Below are 20,116 nucleotides of genomic sequence, written 5' to 3'. Positions count from 1 at the left end.
CTGTGGTACTCCAGAAGCTGCAGGGCTACAACTTACATAATCTTTGATCTTTGGTCATTTTGGCTGGGGCTAACGGGAGTTAGAGTCCAACAACACCACAGGTTCCCCATCCATTGGCTACAGCATTCCGTCCAGTCAAGCAGAGCATAGGGTCCATGGACAGAGCAGGAATATGGGAGGCACACACAGGCTTCCCATTTCCCATTTATTATTTATTAAATTTATTTGTTAAATCTCTATACTGCCTTCCATCTGAAGATCACAGAATGGTTTACAGTATAATAACACAATAACAAACAGACGCAATAACCACCTCACCCTCCACACGGTTTAAAAGGCCATGGATTTATTTTTTATTATAATGGCCTGGTATGCTCGCTGCAAGTATGTGGACCGAGAACTCCCAGAAGTGCAAGCTGGATTTAGAAGAGGCAGAGGAACCAGAGACCAAATTGCAAACATGCGCTGGATTATGGAGAAAGCTAGAGAGTTCCAGAAAGACATCTACTTCTGCTTCATTGACTATGCAAAAGCCTTTGACTGTGTCGACCATGGCAACCTATGGCAAGTTCTTAAAGAAATGGGAGTGCCAGATCACCTCATCTGTCTCCTGAGAAATCTCTATGTGGGACAAGAAGCTACAGTTAGAACTGGATATGGAACAACTGATTGGTTCAAAATTGGGAAAGGAGTACGACAAGGATGTATTTTGTCTCCCTGCTTATTTAACTTATATGCAGAATTCAACATGCGAAAGGCTGGGCTGGATGAATCCCTAGCCGGAATTAAGATTGCCGGAAGAAATATCAACAACCTCAGATATGCAGATGACACAACCTTGATGGCAGAAAGTGAGGAGGAATTAAAGAACCTTTTAATGAGGGTGAAAGAGGAGAGCGCAAAATATGGTCTGAAGCTCAACATCAAAAAAACGAAGATCATGGCCACTGGTCCCATCACCTCCTGGCAAATAGAAGGGGAAGAAATGGAGGTAGCGAGAGATTTCACTTTCTTGGGCTCAATGATCACTGCAGATGGTGACAGCAGCCACGAAATTAAAAGACGCCTGCTTCTTGGGAGAAGGGCAATGACAGGCCTAGACAGCATCTTGAGAAGTAGAGACATCACCTTGCCAACAAAGGTTCGTATAGTTAAAGCTATGGTTTTCCCAGCAGTGATGTATGGAAGTGAGAGCTGGACTATAAAGAAGGCTGATCGCCGAAGAATTGATGCTTTTGAATTATGGTGCTGGAGGAGACTCTTGAGAGTCCCATGGACTGCAAGAAGATCAAACCTCTCCATACTGAAGGAAATCAACCCTGAGTGCTCACTGGAAGGACAGATTGTGAAGCTGAGGCTCCAGTACTTTGGCCACCTCATGAGAAGAGAAGACTCCCTGGAGAAGACCCTGATGTTGGGAAAGATGGAGGGCACAAGGAGAAGGGGGCGACAGAGGACGAGATGGCTGGATAGTGTTTTCGAGGTTACCAGCATGAGTTTGACCAAACTGCGGGAAGCAGTGGAGGACAGAGGTGCCTGGCGTTCTCTGGTCCATGGGGTCACGAAGAGTCGGACACGACTAAACGACTAAACAACAACAACATGCTCGCTGCATGAGCAGAAGCCTAGAGGGATTGGTAGACAAGTAAGCAATGCATCCTTTCTTTCTTTTTTGGAAACTGATGCACTGTCTTCAACCGAAACAGCAACATTCATAGAATCATAGAGTTGGAAAGGACCCCAAGAGTCATCTAGTCCAACACCCTGCAATGCAAGAATCTCAACTAAAGCATCCATGACAGATGGCCATCCAACCTCTGCTTAATAACTTCCAAGGAAGGAGAGTCTACAACATCCTGAAGGAGTCCATTGAACAACTCTTACTGTCAAAAGTTCTTCCTGAACTTCCTTTCTTGTAACCAAAACTGGATTCTTAGTCTAACAAATTGGGTAATCTCCAGATTGGATTACTGTCATATCGTCTGCATGGGATTGCCTTTGAAGACGGTTCAGAAACTTCAGTTGGTGCATAAACAGTGCTAGAATTTTGGGTGCAGATTGCAGGGATAATGTAAGATTGATCCTTAAATATTTATGTTTGCTGTATGTTTCCAGGCACAATTTTAAGTTCTAATCCTTAGACTTTTTGTTGTTTCCTTCATGTTCTTCTGAAGAAGAGTTTTCTTCCAGGTTACTCAGCAGAGATGTGTTTATACTTAGGCATGCATACTACATGTATGTGTGTCCATTGTTACATGTATCTATGCATTATTCCCCATTCCAACTGCAACGCTGTACACACATACCTGGGAGTATGCCCCATTGAACTAATTATGATTTGTTTCTGAAAAGACATGTAGGACCGCCCCCCCCCCAAAAGATTGCTGTCTGAGATTGGTGTGCCTTTATTTTCTGTATCTTTCACATATATAAAAGTCTGTATACTTGGATAATTTGCTATGATTTTGTTTTTAGGCATTAGATGGCTTCTTATTCGTAGTAAATCGAGATGGGAACATTGTATTTGTATCCGAAAATGTCACTCAGTATTTGCAATATAAACAAGAGGACCTGGTTAATACAAGTGTTTACAGTATCTTGCATGAAGAGGACCGGAAGGATTTTCTTAAAAATTTACCAAAATCTACAGGTAATAAGCTTGTTAAAACTTGGGTTTGTTACTGTGTAGATATCCATTTTTTTTAATATAAATTTTTATTAAGGTTTTTTAATACACATGCATATTTAATAAACAACATTGGTTATTTAACATCTTTTCATTACTACTTTGGACTCCCTCACGTCTCCCGCTCCCACTTACATAGTTATAAAATTGTTTCCAAGCAAATTATCATTTTGTTTACAATCTTAAATCCATTCATTTAAATACAGTCTTTTCCTTTCTCCAAAAAGGAATATATACTTTCCTTATTTCCCTTATCATTGAGCTCAAATCTAATTTGATGGTAGACAATTATTTCTGCTCTGACATCCTTGTTAACATTCAACCAAATTACAATACTTTTGTAGATAAATCTTGAATTTCTTCCAGTCTTCTTCAACCCTCTCCTCTCCCAGGTCTCGGATTCTGCCAGTCATCTCAGCTAGTTGCATATAGTCCATCAGCTGCATCTGCCATTCTTCCAGTGTGGGTAGATCTTGAGTTTTCCAGTTCTTAGCGATGAGTATCCTTGCTGCCATTGTTGCGTACATAAAAAATGTTCTGTCCTCCTTTAACACATTCTGGCCGACAATGCCCAGAAGGAAGGCCTCTGGTTTTTTGGTAAAGGTATACTTAAACACCTTTTTCAGCTCATTGTATATCATTTCCCAGAAGACCTTCACTCTAGGGCAAGTCCACCAGAGGTGAAAGAATGTTCCTTCATTTTCCTTACATTTCCAACATTTATTATCAGACGAATGGTATATTTTGGCCAGTTTAACTGGGGTCATGTACCATCTATATATCATTTTCATTACATTTTCCTTCAGAGCATTACATGCAGTGAAGTTCAGCCCAGTGATCCACAACCTTTCCCAATCTTCAAACATAATATTATGCCCAATATCCTGTGCCCACTTTATCATAGCCGATTTAACCATTTCGTCTTGTGTGTTCCATTTCAGCAGCAAATTATACATTTTTGAAAGTACTTTAGTCTTAGGTTCTAACAATTCTGTTTCCAACTTCGATTTCTCCACCTGGAATCCTAACTTTTTATCATTCTTAAACACTTCTTTAATCTGAGCATAGTGTAACCAGTCTCGCACTTTATCTTTCATTTTCTCTAGACTCTGCAATTTCCAATTGTCTCCGTCTCTTTCTAATATTTCCCAATACTTTGGCCAATTGGCCTCCATATTGGGTCTTTTTCGGGCCTTGGCCTCCAGGGGTGACAGCCACCTCAGATTCTTATTTTCCGTAGATATCCATTTTAAATAGGAATATAGCCTTTAAGTCCTTAAGTGGTGAGGGGAGAGACTTCATCAGGCAAGGCCTTCTTCCACCTGCCTTGCCCCACCCTCCAACCCTGGGAGTCCTTATAAGAAAGCCGTGCCTGGAGGAAGAACTGTGAGGGGAGAGACTTCATCAGGCAAGGCCTTCTTCCACCTGTCTTGCCCCACCCTCCAGTCTCTGCTTCTCAGTTTGTATTGTATTATTTTATGCACTTGCTGTTGTTTTATTGATTGCTGTTGTTTTATTGATTGTAGTTTAGAAATTATTTATTGTAATTGTTAAGAGTGGATTTCTGTTTAATTTTTATATGCTTATATTTAATATTATTCTATACTAGTCTAATGATCGTTGAATGTTACTTTATTTGATGTAGGTTGCTTATTTTAATGTTATGTTTTATTAATGCATTTTTGTATTGCATTAGATTGTTATAAGGTGTACATTCTTTGTTTCTTCAGCTTGTAAACCGCCTTAGGTATTGTAAGATAGAAAGACGGTATACAAATTAAAAGTGATGATGATTATTATTAAGCAAAGTATTCCTTTTTATATTTGAATTAGTTTCCACTGTTTTAAAAACATTTTAATTTATTTATTGCATTTATATGCTGCTTTTCTGTCAAATTATTTTAAGTTTTCCAGAAAATACTAGCGTTATGTCTCACTGTTACATTTGCCCTCTTATATATAACTGCCAATTTTCTTTAAAAGCATACAAAAGTATCTTTCAAAACTGTTTAATTTAATATAAGCTACTATTCCATTTACTGTTTTAATTAACAGAAATCTACTATTAAATTCTCATACCTTAAATGTAGCTGCTATATAGCTAGCACCATTGCTTTCTTTCTAGTGTTTGCTTCTTTGTTATTGATATGTGAGAAAGTAGAATGTGTTCCCTCTTCAGTAGCACTTAAAAAAAACATTTCTGTCATAGGAGAGGCATCCATTGAGTTTAGTGAAACTTCTTCCAAGCATGCTTAGGAATGCAGTCTTACCTAATAACTTGTGCAAAGTCTTATTCTGCTCAAACATTATATATTTCTTAAATTTGTGTGTACACTAGTGAATGGAGTTTCTTGGACCAATGAAGCACCTAGACAGAAGAGTCATACATTTAATTGTCGCATGATGGTTAACACTGTACATGATCTTCTGGAAGATGTAGGGAACAACCAAGATACACATCAAAGATTTGAAACCATGCAATGTTTTGCTTTATCACAACCAAGAGCCATGCTGGAAGAAGGTGAAGGTAATGGCATGCAGCTGATGTGGCTGTTGATTTTTTTATCTCTTAAGTACAACTTTATTTATAATGTGATCAGTTGTGTTCAGTCAGTGCCTTTTGTAAAATGTCAGTATTTGTATTGCTTAATAAAACAGAAAGCTTTTGTTTTCTTTAAATCTCAAGCTATTTATAAATGTAACATAAAATGTTTTGAATTGCAGATTTGCAGTCCTGCATGATATGTGTGGCACGCCGTATCTCGGCAGTAGAAAGGGTATTTTCACCAAATACAGAGAGCTTTGTTACTAGACATGACCTTTCAGGTAAGTAAGCTATATAAATAACTAATGAACTCTATTCAATGTAAATGATCACAAGCATGTTTTGTGCAGTTATTTTACAATTGCTTGCCTAGAGTTTTTTAAAAAATATATATTTAGAATTAGAGCCTCCAAGGCACTTAATATTTCAGTAGGTTTTACTTGTATTTTTCTTAATAACTCCCGCCCCTAGTTTGTTTATTTTAGCTATACTTGTTCTCTACAAAATAAAGGCCTGGTTTGGATGATACTCAGCCCCCACATTGTCCCTTCATGCGTAAGTAAATGGAGATTGCAGCTTCCAGGACAGGGGCATGTGAGGCTGGGCATGTGCAGTTGTACACCCTGAATATCCATGCATGGATGTAATATTTGAATACATAACAGAGACATGTAGTTGAAAACCAACTTATAAATAGGATTGTGTTGTAAAATCCAATATACAAAGAGTCAATTCCCTTTCTCCCAAATATTGGGATTCAGCACATGGTTTGGGATTTTACACAGGTAACACCCAGTTCAAATATAACGCCCACACATGGGTATTCACAGGAAAAGTGTGCCTGGCGGTAATTGTAGGTATGAACAATCTTATTCTCACCAGCCTTGGAAGAAGGTAAGGGAGAAAATAATCTGAACTGGGCTAAATCTGGAGCATAGAGCTAAAACTGCCGATTGAATTTTCCATCTTAACCAGCAAAAGATATTGAGTTGTCAACATAAAGCTACTCGGGCTGAATTTAGTCTGCTATGATTTTTCCTAATTGGTGATTATCATTATCAGCATTTTTCATTTGCTTTATACAAAACAAAGAGTCTCAAAGCAACATAACAAGATCAAATAAAATAAGTAAAACAATGTAAAACCAGACAATTCTAAAGCAATGAAAAGTACAAAATACATAAAATGTTTACCTAGTAATATAGCTATGTGTTGTTTGTGGGAACAGTTTTGGGTTTATCTATTCTTTTTATTTATTCATTGAATTTATATACAACCCTATACCCGGAGGTCTCAGGGCGGTTTAGGTTGGATATATCTCATTGGTATTTAGTTCCAGGAGTTATGTTGACTATTAATGAGGATCCAGATTATCTGGGGAAGACTGTTTTTGAGTCTCCAGGTGCTTCTTTAAATAGTTCATCCTTCTTACCTTGCGTAAAGAACTGACCACTCACATGTACATGGTCTTTCAAGCTGAGACCTTGACATATTCGCTGTATGCAAGGCAAAAAGCTTGAATCCTGAGTAGGATTCAAAGAATGGATTTGTGTGCATATCTGAAATTACTGTGTTTGCAGCCTAGTCTTTCTTTTTTCTTACTCTTTCTTTCACATTAATGCCAAAGAACATTGCTAACCATGCTATGCTCATTTTATTGTTGTTAGCTTTTATGTTTTACATATTTTATATCAAGTAAGCATTTTTCTGATTGACAGGTAAACTTGTTAACATAGATACAAATTCTCTAAGGTCCATGAGACCTGGCTTTGAAGATACAATTCGTCGTTGTATTCAGAGATTTTTATGTCAAAATGAAGGACAGCCCTGGTCAAACAAACGCCACTATCATGAAGGTAACACCACACATTTCTAAATGCTAATTTATTTAATTTGTACAAAGTTGTTTCCTGCTTGCTTCTACATGTAGGACCAAATTAAAATCAACACAATGAATATATCTCTTAGGAAATGCTTTTACAGTAAAAAATTAAATTGTATACACCATTTGGTTATATTAGGCTCATTAATAATTATAACTAATTTGTTATACTATTTAGTGTTAGTAAAACACTAAATTTGGGCTGTTCAGATTCATTCACCTATTTATCTCACACTTATCTTAGTAAAACAAGTGAGAAAAAGTAGGTGAAGGCTTTGTATTGCAGAGCCTAGGGTTTCATTAAAGAGTATGGGAATTCCATTTTCATACAATATTTTGGGCTGCTGTTTTACTGAGAAAAAGTGTGAGAGAGAAATAGATGAATGTATCTGAACAGCCCAAAATATTACATGAAAATGTAATTCCCCTACTCTTTAATGAAACCCTAGGCTCTGCAATACAAAATATTGCCACTCGCAGCTAGTTTGGTTTTAATAACACATGAGCATGGGGTTAGCATCAGGTTCATGGTTAGCTGTGGTTTCTTTTGCGGTGAGGAGAGTGAATTGGGTCACTTTCCCAGCATACAGCCTTACATTTACCCCAATCAGCCCTGGAAATTATGTTGGTTTGATTTTTGTGACAGGTAAAAGTACCTGGGAGAAAGTTTTCTCGTTTTCATTGCTTTGAGACAGGTGATTATCTAAAAACTCATACACTCTTGAATTACTAAAGTCTCTGGAACAGGACACATTTGAATATAAATTTTACTCAAACACAAGTTTGATAATAGAATTTCACGAAGCTTTGGGTTTTCCAAAGTGTATGTTTTATTTTTTAAGTGACCATTTTGTTAAAGTAGTTAATGAAGTAGTGTGAGTTTTATTTCTGTTTCTAGAATGGGAAATGTAAGCAGATTGCTTCAGTACTAATAGTTTCTATTCTTCCTAACAGCTTATATGCAAGGTCTTGCTGAAACGCCACTCTATCGGTTCTCCTTAGCTGATGGAACAATAGTGACAGCACAAACAAAAAGTAAATTGTTCCGGAACCCTGTTACCAATGACCGGCATGGGTTTATCTCCACTCACTTTCTTCAAAGGTGAAATCAATAATTTGTTTTAGCAGGTCCAAAATCATATGTGTCTAATGTGAACCAACATAATGAAAACATTTAGAGGGCAGTATAAGAGACAATAGATGCAGAATTTTAACCCATGAGCATTGTTAAATTTTATTTGGTCAGATATAACAGGAAGATAAAATTGCTGAATGTTAAGTTTCAGTTCATACAAATTTCATGCAAATGCCCACTACCCTTTTTTATCTCTTCGGACAAGGACAAGATGGCACATCATCTCATGGTACATTGTGTTTATGTATCACAATTTCTATAAAGTTCTCATTAAGGGTGGATTATTTTCTATTATCAAGAAAATTAGTAGAGTATACAACTTGGAAATACAGTTTGTGCTCTTCCTGTGCCTTGTTGATGTTGATAAAAAGATTAATACAATGGGCTAAGGAAGAATTTTAAATTTCACCATAAATTTCTATGAGCTCGATGAGTGTATATGGCAGTGCTCCTGTGTTCCGCTGTTGCAACCCAGTATTGTGCATTGATTCCTAGAAGAACATATAAGATCTTTTAAAACATGGATATTACTAATCCACTGTGCCAAGCTTGATTGCCAATGCTGTGTGTTTCAGAGAACAAAATGGATATCGACCAAATCCCAGTGCAATGGGACAGAACATCAGAACATCTACAACTGCAAGTACAAATTCAGTCAGTGGAGTCATGAACATGTCATCTGGGCAAAATATACCTTTGCAGAACAGGAACTATGGTATGGGAGATCCTAACTTAATGGGGCAGATGAGTGGTGCTAGATATGGAGGTCCTGGAAACATGGGACCTGTGAACTCTGGACAAGGAATACAGTCTTCTCCTTATCAGAGTAACTATGGATTAAATATGAGCAGCCCACCACATGGGAGCCCAGGCATGACTTCCAGTCAACAGAATTTAATGATATCCCCTAGGAATCGTGGGAGTCCAAAAGTGAATTCACATCAATTTTCTCCTGTAGCAGGTAATTATTTCTAGTATCTTTTTAAAGTGTGTTTTGTTTTTTTGTTTCAGCATCTGAAATCAGATACTATTTATTCAGTTGGCCAGAAATGGCGATGATTATCATTGTTTATAATCCACTCTTCAGCTATCATTCCCAGAGCAGCTTAGAGCGTAAACATAAAAAACAATATAATGCAATCAGACTTACTGTGAATACTGTGAAAAATATTGTTATGCAGAAATTATGGGAGGCAGTTTTAAAACTTCCTCTGTATATATTTTCTGCTGTAATGTTTCAAAGTATTTTTAATTAAGTGATTCGTTAATATGTAATACCTCACTTAGTGTTCCTCTTTTTATATAGGTGTGAACTCTCCAATGGGAACTGCCAGCAACACTAGCAACAACAATTTTTCAAGCAGCTCACTTAGTGCTCTTCAAGCGATTAGTGAGGGAGTTGGAACTTCCCTTCTGTCTACTCTTTCTTCGCCAGGTCCAAAACTAGACAATTCTCCAAATATGAATGTTCCTCAGCAAAGTAAAATGGGTAACCAGGATTCAAAGAGCCCTCCTGGCTTGTTTTGTGAGCAAAACCAAGTGGAGAGTTCCATGTGTCAGTCAAACAGCAGGGACTCCCTTAGTAACAAAGAAATCAAAGAAGAGGGCATTGAAGGCTCTGATCAGAGGGGACTACCTGAAAGCAAAGGGCATAAAAAACTTCTCCAGTTGCTAACTTGTTCCTCAGAAGACAGGGGACACCCTTCACTGTCAAACTCCCCTTTGGACTCCAGTTGCAAAGAACCTACTGCCAATGCCACAAGCCCTTCATCTGGAGTCTCGTCTTCTACATCTGGAGGGGTCTCTTCTTCATCAAACATGCAGGAGAAGCATAGGATTTTGCATAAATTGCTGCGGAATGGTAATTCTCCAGCAGAAGTGGCAAAAATCACAGCTGAAGCTACTGGTAAAGACACATACCATGACAGTAGTGCTGTTTCCTGTGGCGAAGGAACAGTCAAGCAAGAACAAATGAGTCCTAAAAAGAAGGAAAACCATGCCCTCCTTAGATACTTGCTTGACAAGGATGATGTAAAAGATCCTCTTTCGAAAGACATTAAACCTAAAATAGAAAATTTGGACAGCAAGATGGGGCAGTGCTGTAGTTCTGCCATAACTACTTCAAGTCAAGAAAAAGAGATGAAAATAAAAACAGAACCCACTGAAGAGGTAGAGTATTCTAATGTTTAGCAAAATCCCTATTAAAAGACTCTGTATACTTTTGTTTTCTAAATAAGCCCCTAGAATGGAACCCTGCACTTTCTTTCTGTAAGTCTGAAAACCACAGCTAAGCTGAACTCCCAACTATGATGTATCAAAGCAATCTTTAAAACGTTGCTTTTACAAATTATTTCACATTGTGCCAGTTTAATTTTCCACTGATTTTAGATGATGCAGGTATTCCACTCAATACGTGAGAGAACATGGAATGCCTCTTTTAAGAAGGAACCTGCCCCCCATGTATTTTAAGCATTTACCACCTTAAATAATTAATATAGCTGACTGAGGCTGCAATCCTAATCCTGTGTACCTGGAAGTGAGCCTCATTGAATTAAATAGGATTTACTTCTGAGTAGATGTGGTTACAACCGCAGCCCAAGCCATTCTCAGGATCAGCCTGTTAAAACTTATAGGCATATGAGAATTATGACTGAAATAAATTATTTGATTTCAGTACATGTACTGCTACTAAGCATGACTTAATCGGTGACCACTTTTAATAATTAACATTAAAAAAAAGAAAGAGCTGCCATTATGTTAACTGAAGACATATTTTTCAGGAGATTAAAATAAACAAATAGGTTAATTAAACATTGCAGGCCTAGCCTTAAGTGATACCTTGAAAAATTCATCCACAATATTTTCTGAATATTCCATTACAGAATATGCAAATGAAGTTTTTATCTTTTTCTTTCTCTCCAAATCAGTAAAGTTATCTCTGATCAAATATTTTCATGACTTCTAGCTGGTTCTCTTAAGAATTTGTAGTAAGTTTTGAAGACATCATAGTTTTGAGCTCATACCAGCTTCTGATTTTTTCAGTAGAAACCTAAACAATTAAGTTTGTTTTTATATGTTTTTTTTCTTTTCAGATGAGTGGAGATTTGGTGGATAATTTAGATGCCATTTTGGGTGATCTAACTAGCTCAGATTTTTGCAGTAATCCAATGTCTGCAAATGGAAATAACATGGGGAATAAGCAACCATTGTGCCAAGGAAATGCACCACTGGGTAAAGTTTATTTGACATAATATTCCACTTTACTTTACAGTCATTGTGTTGATTAAAGGCATTCAAGCCGTTCTTTCTGTTTGTTCCCAGTTTAGCCTTTTAAAAAATGGTTTTTATTGTTGTCTACAAGTAGACTAGAATTTCCTTGTAGATACCCTCTGTAATGTCTGATAGTGAGCTTTATAAACATTGAGACCTAACGCAAGAAAACCTTGAGTTTAAAGTTGCAAGCATAGATTTGATAGAAACCAACTGTCGAATACTGGGGAGCCTGCAGATCAACAGGCCTGATACTACCACTTTCTGCTGTTCCTGGAGGCTGTTCATGCTTATTAAATCAAATAACAGTGCATTCCAGAGTGCACAATAAGATGAATCAATAGGTCAGAAAGTTCAGCTTTGATGAGCTAAATAATTTGAGAAAGGTAAACTAAATCAGAAGTGGTATTGGGAGCATACAGCTAGGTACTACTTTATGATAAGAAAGGGAATCATGGTTTTCCTGTGTGTGTGTGTGTGTGTGTGTGTGTGTGTGTGAGAGAGAGAGAGAGAGAGAGAGAGAGAGATCTAGTTGTATTTTCTGAACTTTCTATGAAAAAAATGTTTTTTTAAAAAAAATCAGTATGTTGAGAGCATCAGTATTTAAAATGTTGTTTATTCAGATTTTTGTGTTATTCCGTTGTGTTACTGTGTTATTGAATAAATACCATAAACAGAAAAAATACTTGATAAAAGGGAAGATACTTCAACTGTTGTCTAACTTGTTTTCCATTTTGTTTAAAACTTTTGACCTTTTGCAAAGTGCATTACTTTTTTGTATTCATAAATATATATAATCAAATCTGTCTTGAAATTCCGAATTCTTTTTTTTTAATATAATGTGTTACTACATTTTAAGCAGGGACACGGGTGGCGCTGTGGGTTAAACCGCAGAGCCTAGGACTTGCCAATCAGAAGGTTGGCGGTTCGAATCCCCGTGACGGGGTGAGCTCCCGTTGCTCGGTCCCTGCTCCTGCCAGCCTAGCAGTTCAAAAGCATGTCAAAGTGCAAGTAGATAAATAGGTACCGCTCCGGCGGGAAGGTAAACGGCGTTTTTGTGCGCTGCTCTGGTTCGCCAGAAGCAGCTTAGTCATACTGCCCACATGACCTGGAAGCTGTACGCCAGCTCCCTCGGCCACTAAAGCGAGATGAGCGGCCCAACCCCAGAGTCGGTCACAACTGGACCTAATGGTCAGGGGTCCCTTTACATTTACATTTTAAGGATAGCAGTTAACTTAATATGTATTTAACTGTACTCATACCATATTAGAGCTAATTTATTAGGCTTCTGATTCCGCCCCTGCCCCTGCCTTTCTAGTTAGGGTTTTGATTATTTTCTAACATTTTATCGAATTCTGTATATAGCTATAAGAGATTTGAGATTAACAGAGACTGTACAGATCCAAAGAGATACACCATATTCTTTTAATAATTATAAGTAGTTATAGGAAGTAGTTATAGGAAGTTAACATCTCAGTCTGAAACATTATAGATCAAACAATCCAGATGAATAATTTCTGTATTAGTCTCCATCAGTGACTCGTATAGGACATACAATTTCTGTGGTTTTATTAAAATTACATTAAATAACCTTATAGTGGATGCTAAACATCTGTCATGGTAGATCAATACCAGGTTTAAAGATGGTACAGTTACAATTATATTTTAATTACTCAACAGGTATGAGAAGTCCCCAATCTATGCAGGCCACCCGTCCTCCTTTCAACAGAGCCATGTCTTTAGACAGCCCCATATCAGTGGGATCAAGTCCGTCTGTGAGGAGTGTTAATACATTCTCCATGCTACAAAAGCAAAACATGATGGGTGGGAGTCCAAGAATGATGGAAAATCAGGAAAACTTTGGAACCAATATGGGTTTGTTGATTTCCTCATACTTTTAAAAAATTCATGAACAATATCCCAAAGGTTTGCTGGAGTAAATTATTAACTACGATAAAAATTGTTACAATTGTATTATACTAGCTTATTCTAGCTAAGCTTTTTAGACCTTTTGGCTCAATTCACATATCTCACCAAAAACATTTGTAGGGTTGGGTTTAGTTGTGATGTCTGAATTAACAAATCATGGTTTGTGAGGAGCTAGCAAATTTGCTTGCACCAAGTGTGGTGAGCGTGGTGTCTGAATTGACAAATCATTGTTGTGGCTGTTCCTTTACCTCCATTGCCACCACACCTAGGGTCTGGAGTGCTGAGCAGATAGAAAATAGAAGCAGACAAGCATCCCTAAAGCATGGGTTTCCTGTGCATTCAGAAGTTCACGTCTCTGTGTTGACGTGGTTAGAGTACCAGACTAAGGTCTCTGAGACCCAGGTTAAAATCTCTGCTCAGTCATGAAGTTGTCCAGGGGACCTTGGGGCAGTCAAGAGCTTCATGTTTTGGCTTTTAAACTTTGGTGAGTGCAAACTTCAGCAAACAGCAAACATTCTGTTTGAATTGAACCATTGTCACAAAAAATACACAATGATAACAACAACCCATCTTCGTTGTTGTGCAATGTTTTATATCTCAGTTGAACATTTGAGATGTTACCATGAATGGTGGCTGAAAGGCCCTGATATATGCAGCCCTTTGGGTCCTGGCTAAAACTTATTTGGAGTGGGTGGATATAAAAATGCCAACTGTAGCAAATTGTATTGTATGCTATGTTTTTCTGTAGGGAAAGCAATATGTATTTAAATTCGTTAATTTTCTAGGGGGACCTAACAGAAATATGCCTATGAATCAGCATTCAGCAAGTGACTGGAGCCTACAAAACTCAAAAGTGAGCAGGATGGAACCTATTAGTTCTGGTTCAATGCCAAGACCAGGGCCAGACTGCAACCCAACCCTTGCCAGATCTTCAGTTGGTGGTCCCATGCCTGGCTTACCCATGAGGTCAAATAGTATGCCTGGCACCAGATCCATGCTCCAACAGCAGATGATCCATATGAGTGAGTTCTTACTATGCTTTTTTAATTGGACACCACAATAATTTGTGTTTTATGCACTGCACATAGGTAAGATAACACTGGGCAACAATTTTTTACTTTTTGAATGTTGTCTAGATTTCTACAACTGATTTAGGGTATTTTTGCGCTGCCGAATCAGGAAATGGCATCCGTTTCTCTCCATCAGGTCAGGTTTTCTGTAAACTGAATGGTGGGCATTGATAAAGGTAAGTACCCGTAAATTGCATGTTGCTTCACCATTTTTCAAACTTCAGGGCTTGAACTTCTGTTTCTTGGAACTCCTGGAATGCTCAGCAGCACGGAGGTCTCTCTTCAGAGTCCAACAGTAGTCAGCCATCATGACTGCGTCCCAGCGACCCTGATACCTGGTCTCCATCTCTTTCATTTCCTGATGGAATCTCTCCCCCTGCTCGTCACTCATTGAACCCAGGTTCTCAGGAAACCGGTCCATATGTGAAAATAGGTAGTGCATCTTGACGCTCATGTTGCAGCCCAGGTTTCTGAAAGCAGTCAGCATGTTGTTGACAAATTCTGCATAGACAAGTTGACACTCATGTTGCAGCCCAAGTTTCTGAAAGCAGTCAGCATGTTCTTGACAAGTTCTGCCTTATTGTTGCCAAGAAAGTTCTTCACTACCAGAACAAATGCCTTCCACGCTTCCAGTTCCACTTCGTTCATTGAGTTTCCGAACTCTGGATCTCTGATGAGCTGACGGATCTGAGGACCGTCAAAGATGTCAGCTTTCAACTTCTCCATGGTCAATCCTGGAAAAGCCTGGCACAAGTAAATGAAGCAGTCACCATCCTTGTCCAGAGCCTTGGTGAACTGCTTGATTAAGCCGAGCTTGATGTGCAGCGGTGGAAAGAGTATTCTGTCTCTGTCCACCAGAGGGTCATTGATGACGTTCCTTTCTTTACAAGGCACCAATTCCTCCCACACAGGCCAGTCCTTCTTTGTGTAATGCTGAGCACGGTCCCTACTATCCCACATGCACAGAAAACATGGGTACTTGGTGAAGCCAGACTGTTGTCCCAACAAAAAGTTCACCATCTTCAGGTCAACACAAATAAACCACTTATGCTGATCATAACCAATTTTCTCCAGCACATACTTCACCGCTTCATAGTTCTCCTTCAGTGTACTTGAGTGAGCCAGGGGTATAGAGGCAAACTGGTTGCCGTTGTGTAGCAGAACACATTTCAGTGATTGCTTGCTGCTGTCAATGAACAGTCTCCAATCTTTGGGTTCGTACTGTGGCACTCCAAGCTTGAGCAGAAGCCGCACAATATCTGCACAGTACACCAAGTCCTTCTCTTCCGAGAAAAAATGGAGGTACTCTTGATGCCTGTTGCGGAGGAAGCTGATGCGAGCACTGTCAGAGAGATTCAACTCCTTTTGGGAAAATGGATGTGGAGCATCATCTTCAAGAACCACTTCTTCTTCTTCATGTCCTTCAACACTGGAGGCATCTTCGTCACTAATGTCAGGAAGTTCTCCGAAGATAGGCACTGGAATTTCATCACAATGAGCTACAGGATGACGCGCTGATTGAAGATCAGGATACTTCGTGGGGCGGCTGCCCCATTAACTTAGTTTTGATCCCCCAACTTTATGCTTTGCTGGACCAATTTATGGAAGATTTTGAGGTTTTATGACTTCAAACTGATCCCTTTTCGACATAATCACCCAGAACTATCGGACCTGAATACTTCTTGTCATTAAAATAATCATTTCCAATCAAAACAATTATTTGACAAGGCATTTTACCCCCACCAACGTCTTCTAAAATGCTCCACACAAGCGTACCTGTGAACAAAAACGTAAAAAAAGACATGTGGCCATAGTTCAAAAACTTGACCTGATTGAGCAAAACCAATGTGATTTTTGGATTCAGCGCATCAGATTCATCCTAAATCAGCTGAAAAAACGCAGACAACAAATTTGTTGTTGACCAGTGTAATAGAATCACAGAACCGTAGATTTGGAAGGGACTACAAGAGTCGTCTAGTTCAACCTCCTGCAATGCAGGAAGCTTTCACCCAACATGGGGCTCAAACCCAAAACCTTGAGATTAAGAGTCTCATGCTCTACTGACTGGCAATAAAGTTTGAAGCATTTAGGCTTTGGGCTGTTTGCACAGTGATCTGTACCATGTTCTGAGCAACTAGTGCTCCAGTGTGGGTTGCTGGATACTGGTAGACTTAAAGGAAGCAAAGCATTTAAATTCAGTGAGAGTGATAAACAATTTAGACCACTACCTCTCAGCTTAGGGTTGCCATATTTCAAGAATTCACCCGGAAAACACAAATAGCGATCCTAAAACAGACACTCTTCCTGGTTCTGTTGACAAAACCCCTGGCCATTTTGTTGATTTTTCAAAATTCCTCATGGACGCTGCTTTCACCATTTAATTCCTGGACATGTTTGGGGAAATCTGGACGTATGGCAACCCTATCTCAGCTGCCTTGTTACTGCTATACGAGTTTAATGGGGGGGGGGGCATCCTGGTGCTGTCATGTCTACAACAGTTCAAAGATGTGGAAGGAACTACTATTAGTTGAACACACATAAACACCCTGTTAAGAAGCTTTCTCCCTTTTTACATCCCATTTGAATAGAAACCTTACATTCTGAAAGTAATGCCATACATTTTTACTTAGGCTTCAAGTGAGAGTAATACCGATGATTTTGATATTAAAAATAGTTGTATGGTGGTTTTTTGAGATATTTTATCATTGTGTTTTATAATAGTGATACATTGTTTTTGTACACTGCCCTGTGTTGTTGGATTGCTGCTCTAAAACTTCACCTCTTTTCTAAAAGTAAATTTAGTTTTGTTTCATTTTGTAGGGCCAAATGAAATTAATATTGGTATGGGAGGGAATCCTTATGCACATCAAGGACCGTCTAACCATCCAAATGCATGGCCTGACAACATGCTGTCCATGGAGCAAGGACCTCGAGGTTCACAAAACAGGTACAATAAGGTTCAGAATGTTATATGTTATTTAACTGACAGCCTATTCTTAATCTACAAATGGTATCAGAACAGCCTGATCATTCAGGAAAAACACTCATCTAAATACAAAATTAGTTAAGTCCATTGATTTTAGTGGCTCTACTGTGAATACGACTTCCCCTATCTGAACTAGAATGCTGGACTAGACAGATTATTTGTTTGTTTGTGATTCATCAAAGAAAATGCTTACATCATATTTGTAATTTGTTTACCATCTTAGTCTTTGGCATTCTATTGGGGATTTGTTGGATAGTAATGATCTATCAAAGGTGATAAATGTTTTGACATGGAGGGTCCTCCTTTCAGTTTCCAGCTTCCTGCTCACTTGTGAAATGACACTGGGCATATCTCATTTTTGCACTTATGTACACTGGGAAAATACGATTCTTATCTGGAGACTTCAATTTATGTATGCTGTGAGAATTTATCTACTCTTTGACCAGTGTTCTTGGTTTTCCTAGGCAACTAGTTAGGAATTCTTTGGATGATCTTCTGTATGCTGCTCCAAATGTTGATGGCCAAAGTGATGAAAGGGCTCTTCTAGATCAATTGCATACATTGCTGAGTAACACAGATGTCACAAGCCTTGAAGAAATTGATAGGGCCTTAGGAATTCCTGATCTTGTAAATCAAGTAAGTTGCCAGTGCTCTTGAAGTGCAGATTTTTCAGTTTGCTGTATGCTCTTAAAATGTATTTTTGGCGGGGGGGGGGGATAAAAACCCTAGTACATTTCTTCCTCAGTACTTTGTACATTCTTTTATTGGATGAGAAGAACTTATTTTATATATTATAGGCTCCAGAACTTGCTACTCACCTCAAGCTGAACATAGCCCACCTTCTCTGTATTGTGGCCTGCAAGTATTCTTGCAGCCTTAAAAAGGCTGTAAAAACAGAAGATTTATCCAACTGCTGGTGACCTGCATTACATTTCCTGGATTATAAATTATGCAGACCTGATATGATTATAAACATGGTATTACAGTGCCCCTTTAAAAAAATCATAGTGAGAAAACGTTTGCCTATAGCATAACAAGAGCAGCCTTCTGATCTAAAAATTGTTTATTTTCCTTTTAATTTGTGACAATACTACATTGTAATTAATGTGTGCAGGTATCTTCTTTAGAAAGGTAGTTGTAGAATAGTTGCTGAATATTATAGTGATGAAGTCTTAATATACCTGACTCAGAACTTGCTCATAGGAGATGGATTTTTGTCAATGTAATTTTGAATTGGGCAATTTTCATTGGATTATTGGATAATCCTGTGTGTATCCCTAAACTGTTACATGCTGAAACAGGGTCTCATAACTGTTGTACCATTTGCTTACTAGTGTGTCTCCTGAACATTTGCCATGTTTTTTACACTGCCGGCTACACACCCACCCACACCCACACACACAGCTCAGATTTTCAAATATAAAATTTGTATAAAATATTCTTAATATACTGCTGCAGAGTGTGAAATATTGGCACGTTCTATATTCTTTTTAAGGGGCAAGCTTTGGAACCCAAGCAAGAATCATTTCATGGCCAAGAATCTACTGTAATGATTGACCAGAAGCCTCCAGTATACGGTCAGCCATACCAGGGCCAGGGAGCTCCCTGCCAGGGGGTTTTAGTAGCGTGCAAGGCCAACAGGCAGCCTTTAACTCTGTGATGAATCAGATGAATCAGCAGGGCAGTTTTCCAATGCAAAGTATGCATCCCCGAGCAAATGTCATGAGGCCCAGAACCAACACACCAAAGCAACTTCGGATGCAGCTCCAACAGAGACTTCAAGGGCAGCAGGTAAACAATTACAATTTTTCAGTTCCCTTCTGAAGAGGGAGACTTTTTGGCTTTGCTAAGGGCAGGAAAACGAAATATATCACTTACCCATTAACACATACATTCATTTATTTTATCCTGTCCTGATATTCTGTACACACAGAGACTTAGCTTACATGTCAAGATGTTGCCTAAACTATGATTTAACTGGTGCTATGCAACCATTAGGGCTCCTAAAATAGAGCTACAGCTTTGGCTACAGCTCATGGATAGAGCGGAGGCCAAACCTTGGCTAATGATAATGCAGGAATAAAAAAGACAAGAGAGGAGGAAAGGTGCTGTGAGCTCCACAAGGATCCACGTTTGCATGGTTCTGATAGGCCATAATTTGGCTTGCCATGACATGTGAACCAGGCCTGCAATTCCTCATCATTGTACTCTTTATTTTCAGTTTGGTAATAATCATTTCTGAGATTAAATACTGCTGGAGGATTTGGTTGATGAAAACAGTGGCATTTTCTGAATTGCACTATTAAGTATCAGTATGAAAGTTAATGATTAGGTTTGTATATTTATGGCCCTTGTTGGCATCCTTCTGCCTTGGAGACAATGGAGGAATGCGCCTTTGGGCATGAAGTCAAATGTTGTGTTTTCAGCACACTTAATAAGCCACACTGAGTGAAGCTTCTTTTTAATTATTACTCTTGCCTAGGTTTGTAGTGTAGCATGGGTTTTATAGAAACCTGTTTGATGTATTTTGACATGGTTCTGTTACACACTGTTGCTTTCTGTTTCTGAAGTTTTTGAATCAGACTCGTCAAGCACTTGATATAAAAATGGAGA

General features: G+C 38.6%; 1 protein-coding gene across 1 annotated transcript in view; it reads left to right on the top strand.

Moving 5' to 3' along the window:
• The window catches only part of NCOA3 (nuclear receptor coactivator 3), a 98,594-nt gene that overhangs the window by 70,778 nt on the left and 7,700 nt on the right, over positions 1-20,116 (top strand). Inside the window, 15 exon segments of the mRNA XM_081915474.1 lie at positions 2,476-2,650; positions 5,025-5,213; positions 5,411-5,512; positions 6,950-7,087; positions 8,068-8,215; positions 8,824-9,209; positions 9,555-10,417; positions 11,341-11,479; positions 13,199-13,393; positions 14,233-14,469; positions 17,338-17,464; positions 17,968-18,139; positions 18,999-19,104; positions 19,107-19,294; positions 20,074-20,115. Of these exon segments, the coding sequence (XP_081771600.1) occupies positions 2,476-2,650; positions 5,025-5,213; positions 5,411-5,512; positions 6,950-7,087; positions 8,068-8,215; positions 8,824-9,209; positions 9,555-10,417; positions 11,341-11,479; positions 13,199-13,393; positions 14,233-14,469; positions 17,338-17,464; positions 17,968-18,139; positions 18,999-19,104; positions 19,107-19,294; positions 20,074-20,115 (3,207 nt within the window).

This window comes from Podarcis melisellensis (assembly GCF_964234715.1).
Source record: "Podarcis melisellensis genome assembly, chromosome: 6".
NCBI lineage: Eukaryota > Metazoa > Chordata > Lepidosauria > Squamata > Lacertidae > Podarcis > Podarcis melisellensis.
The sequence above is the reverse complement of the archived record's forward strand: the minus strand, read 5'-3'. Positions and strand labels throughout refer to the sequence as shown.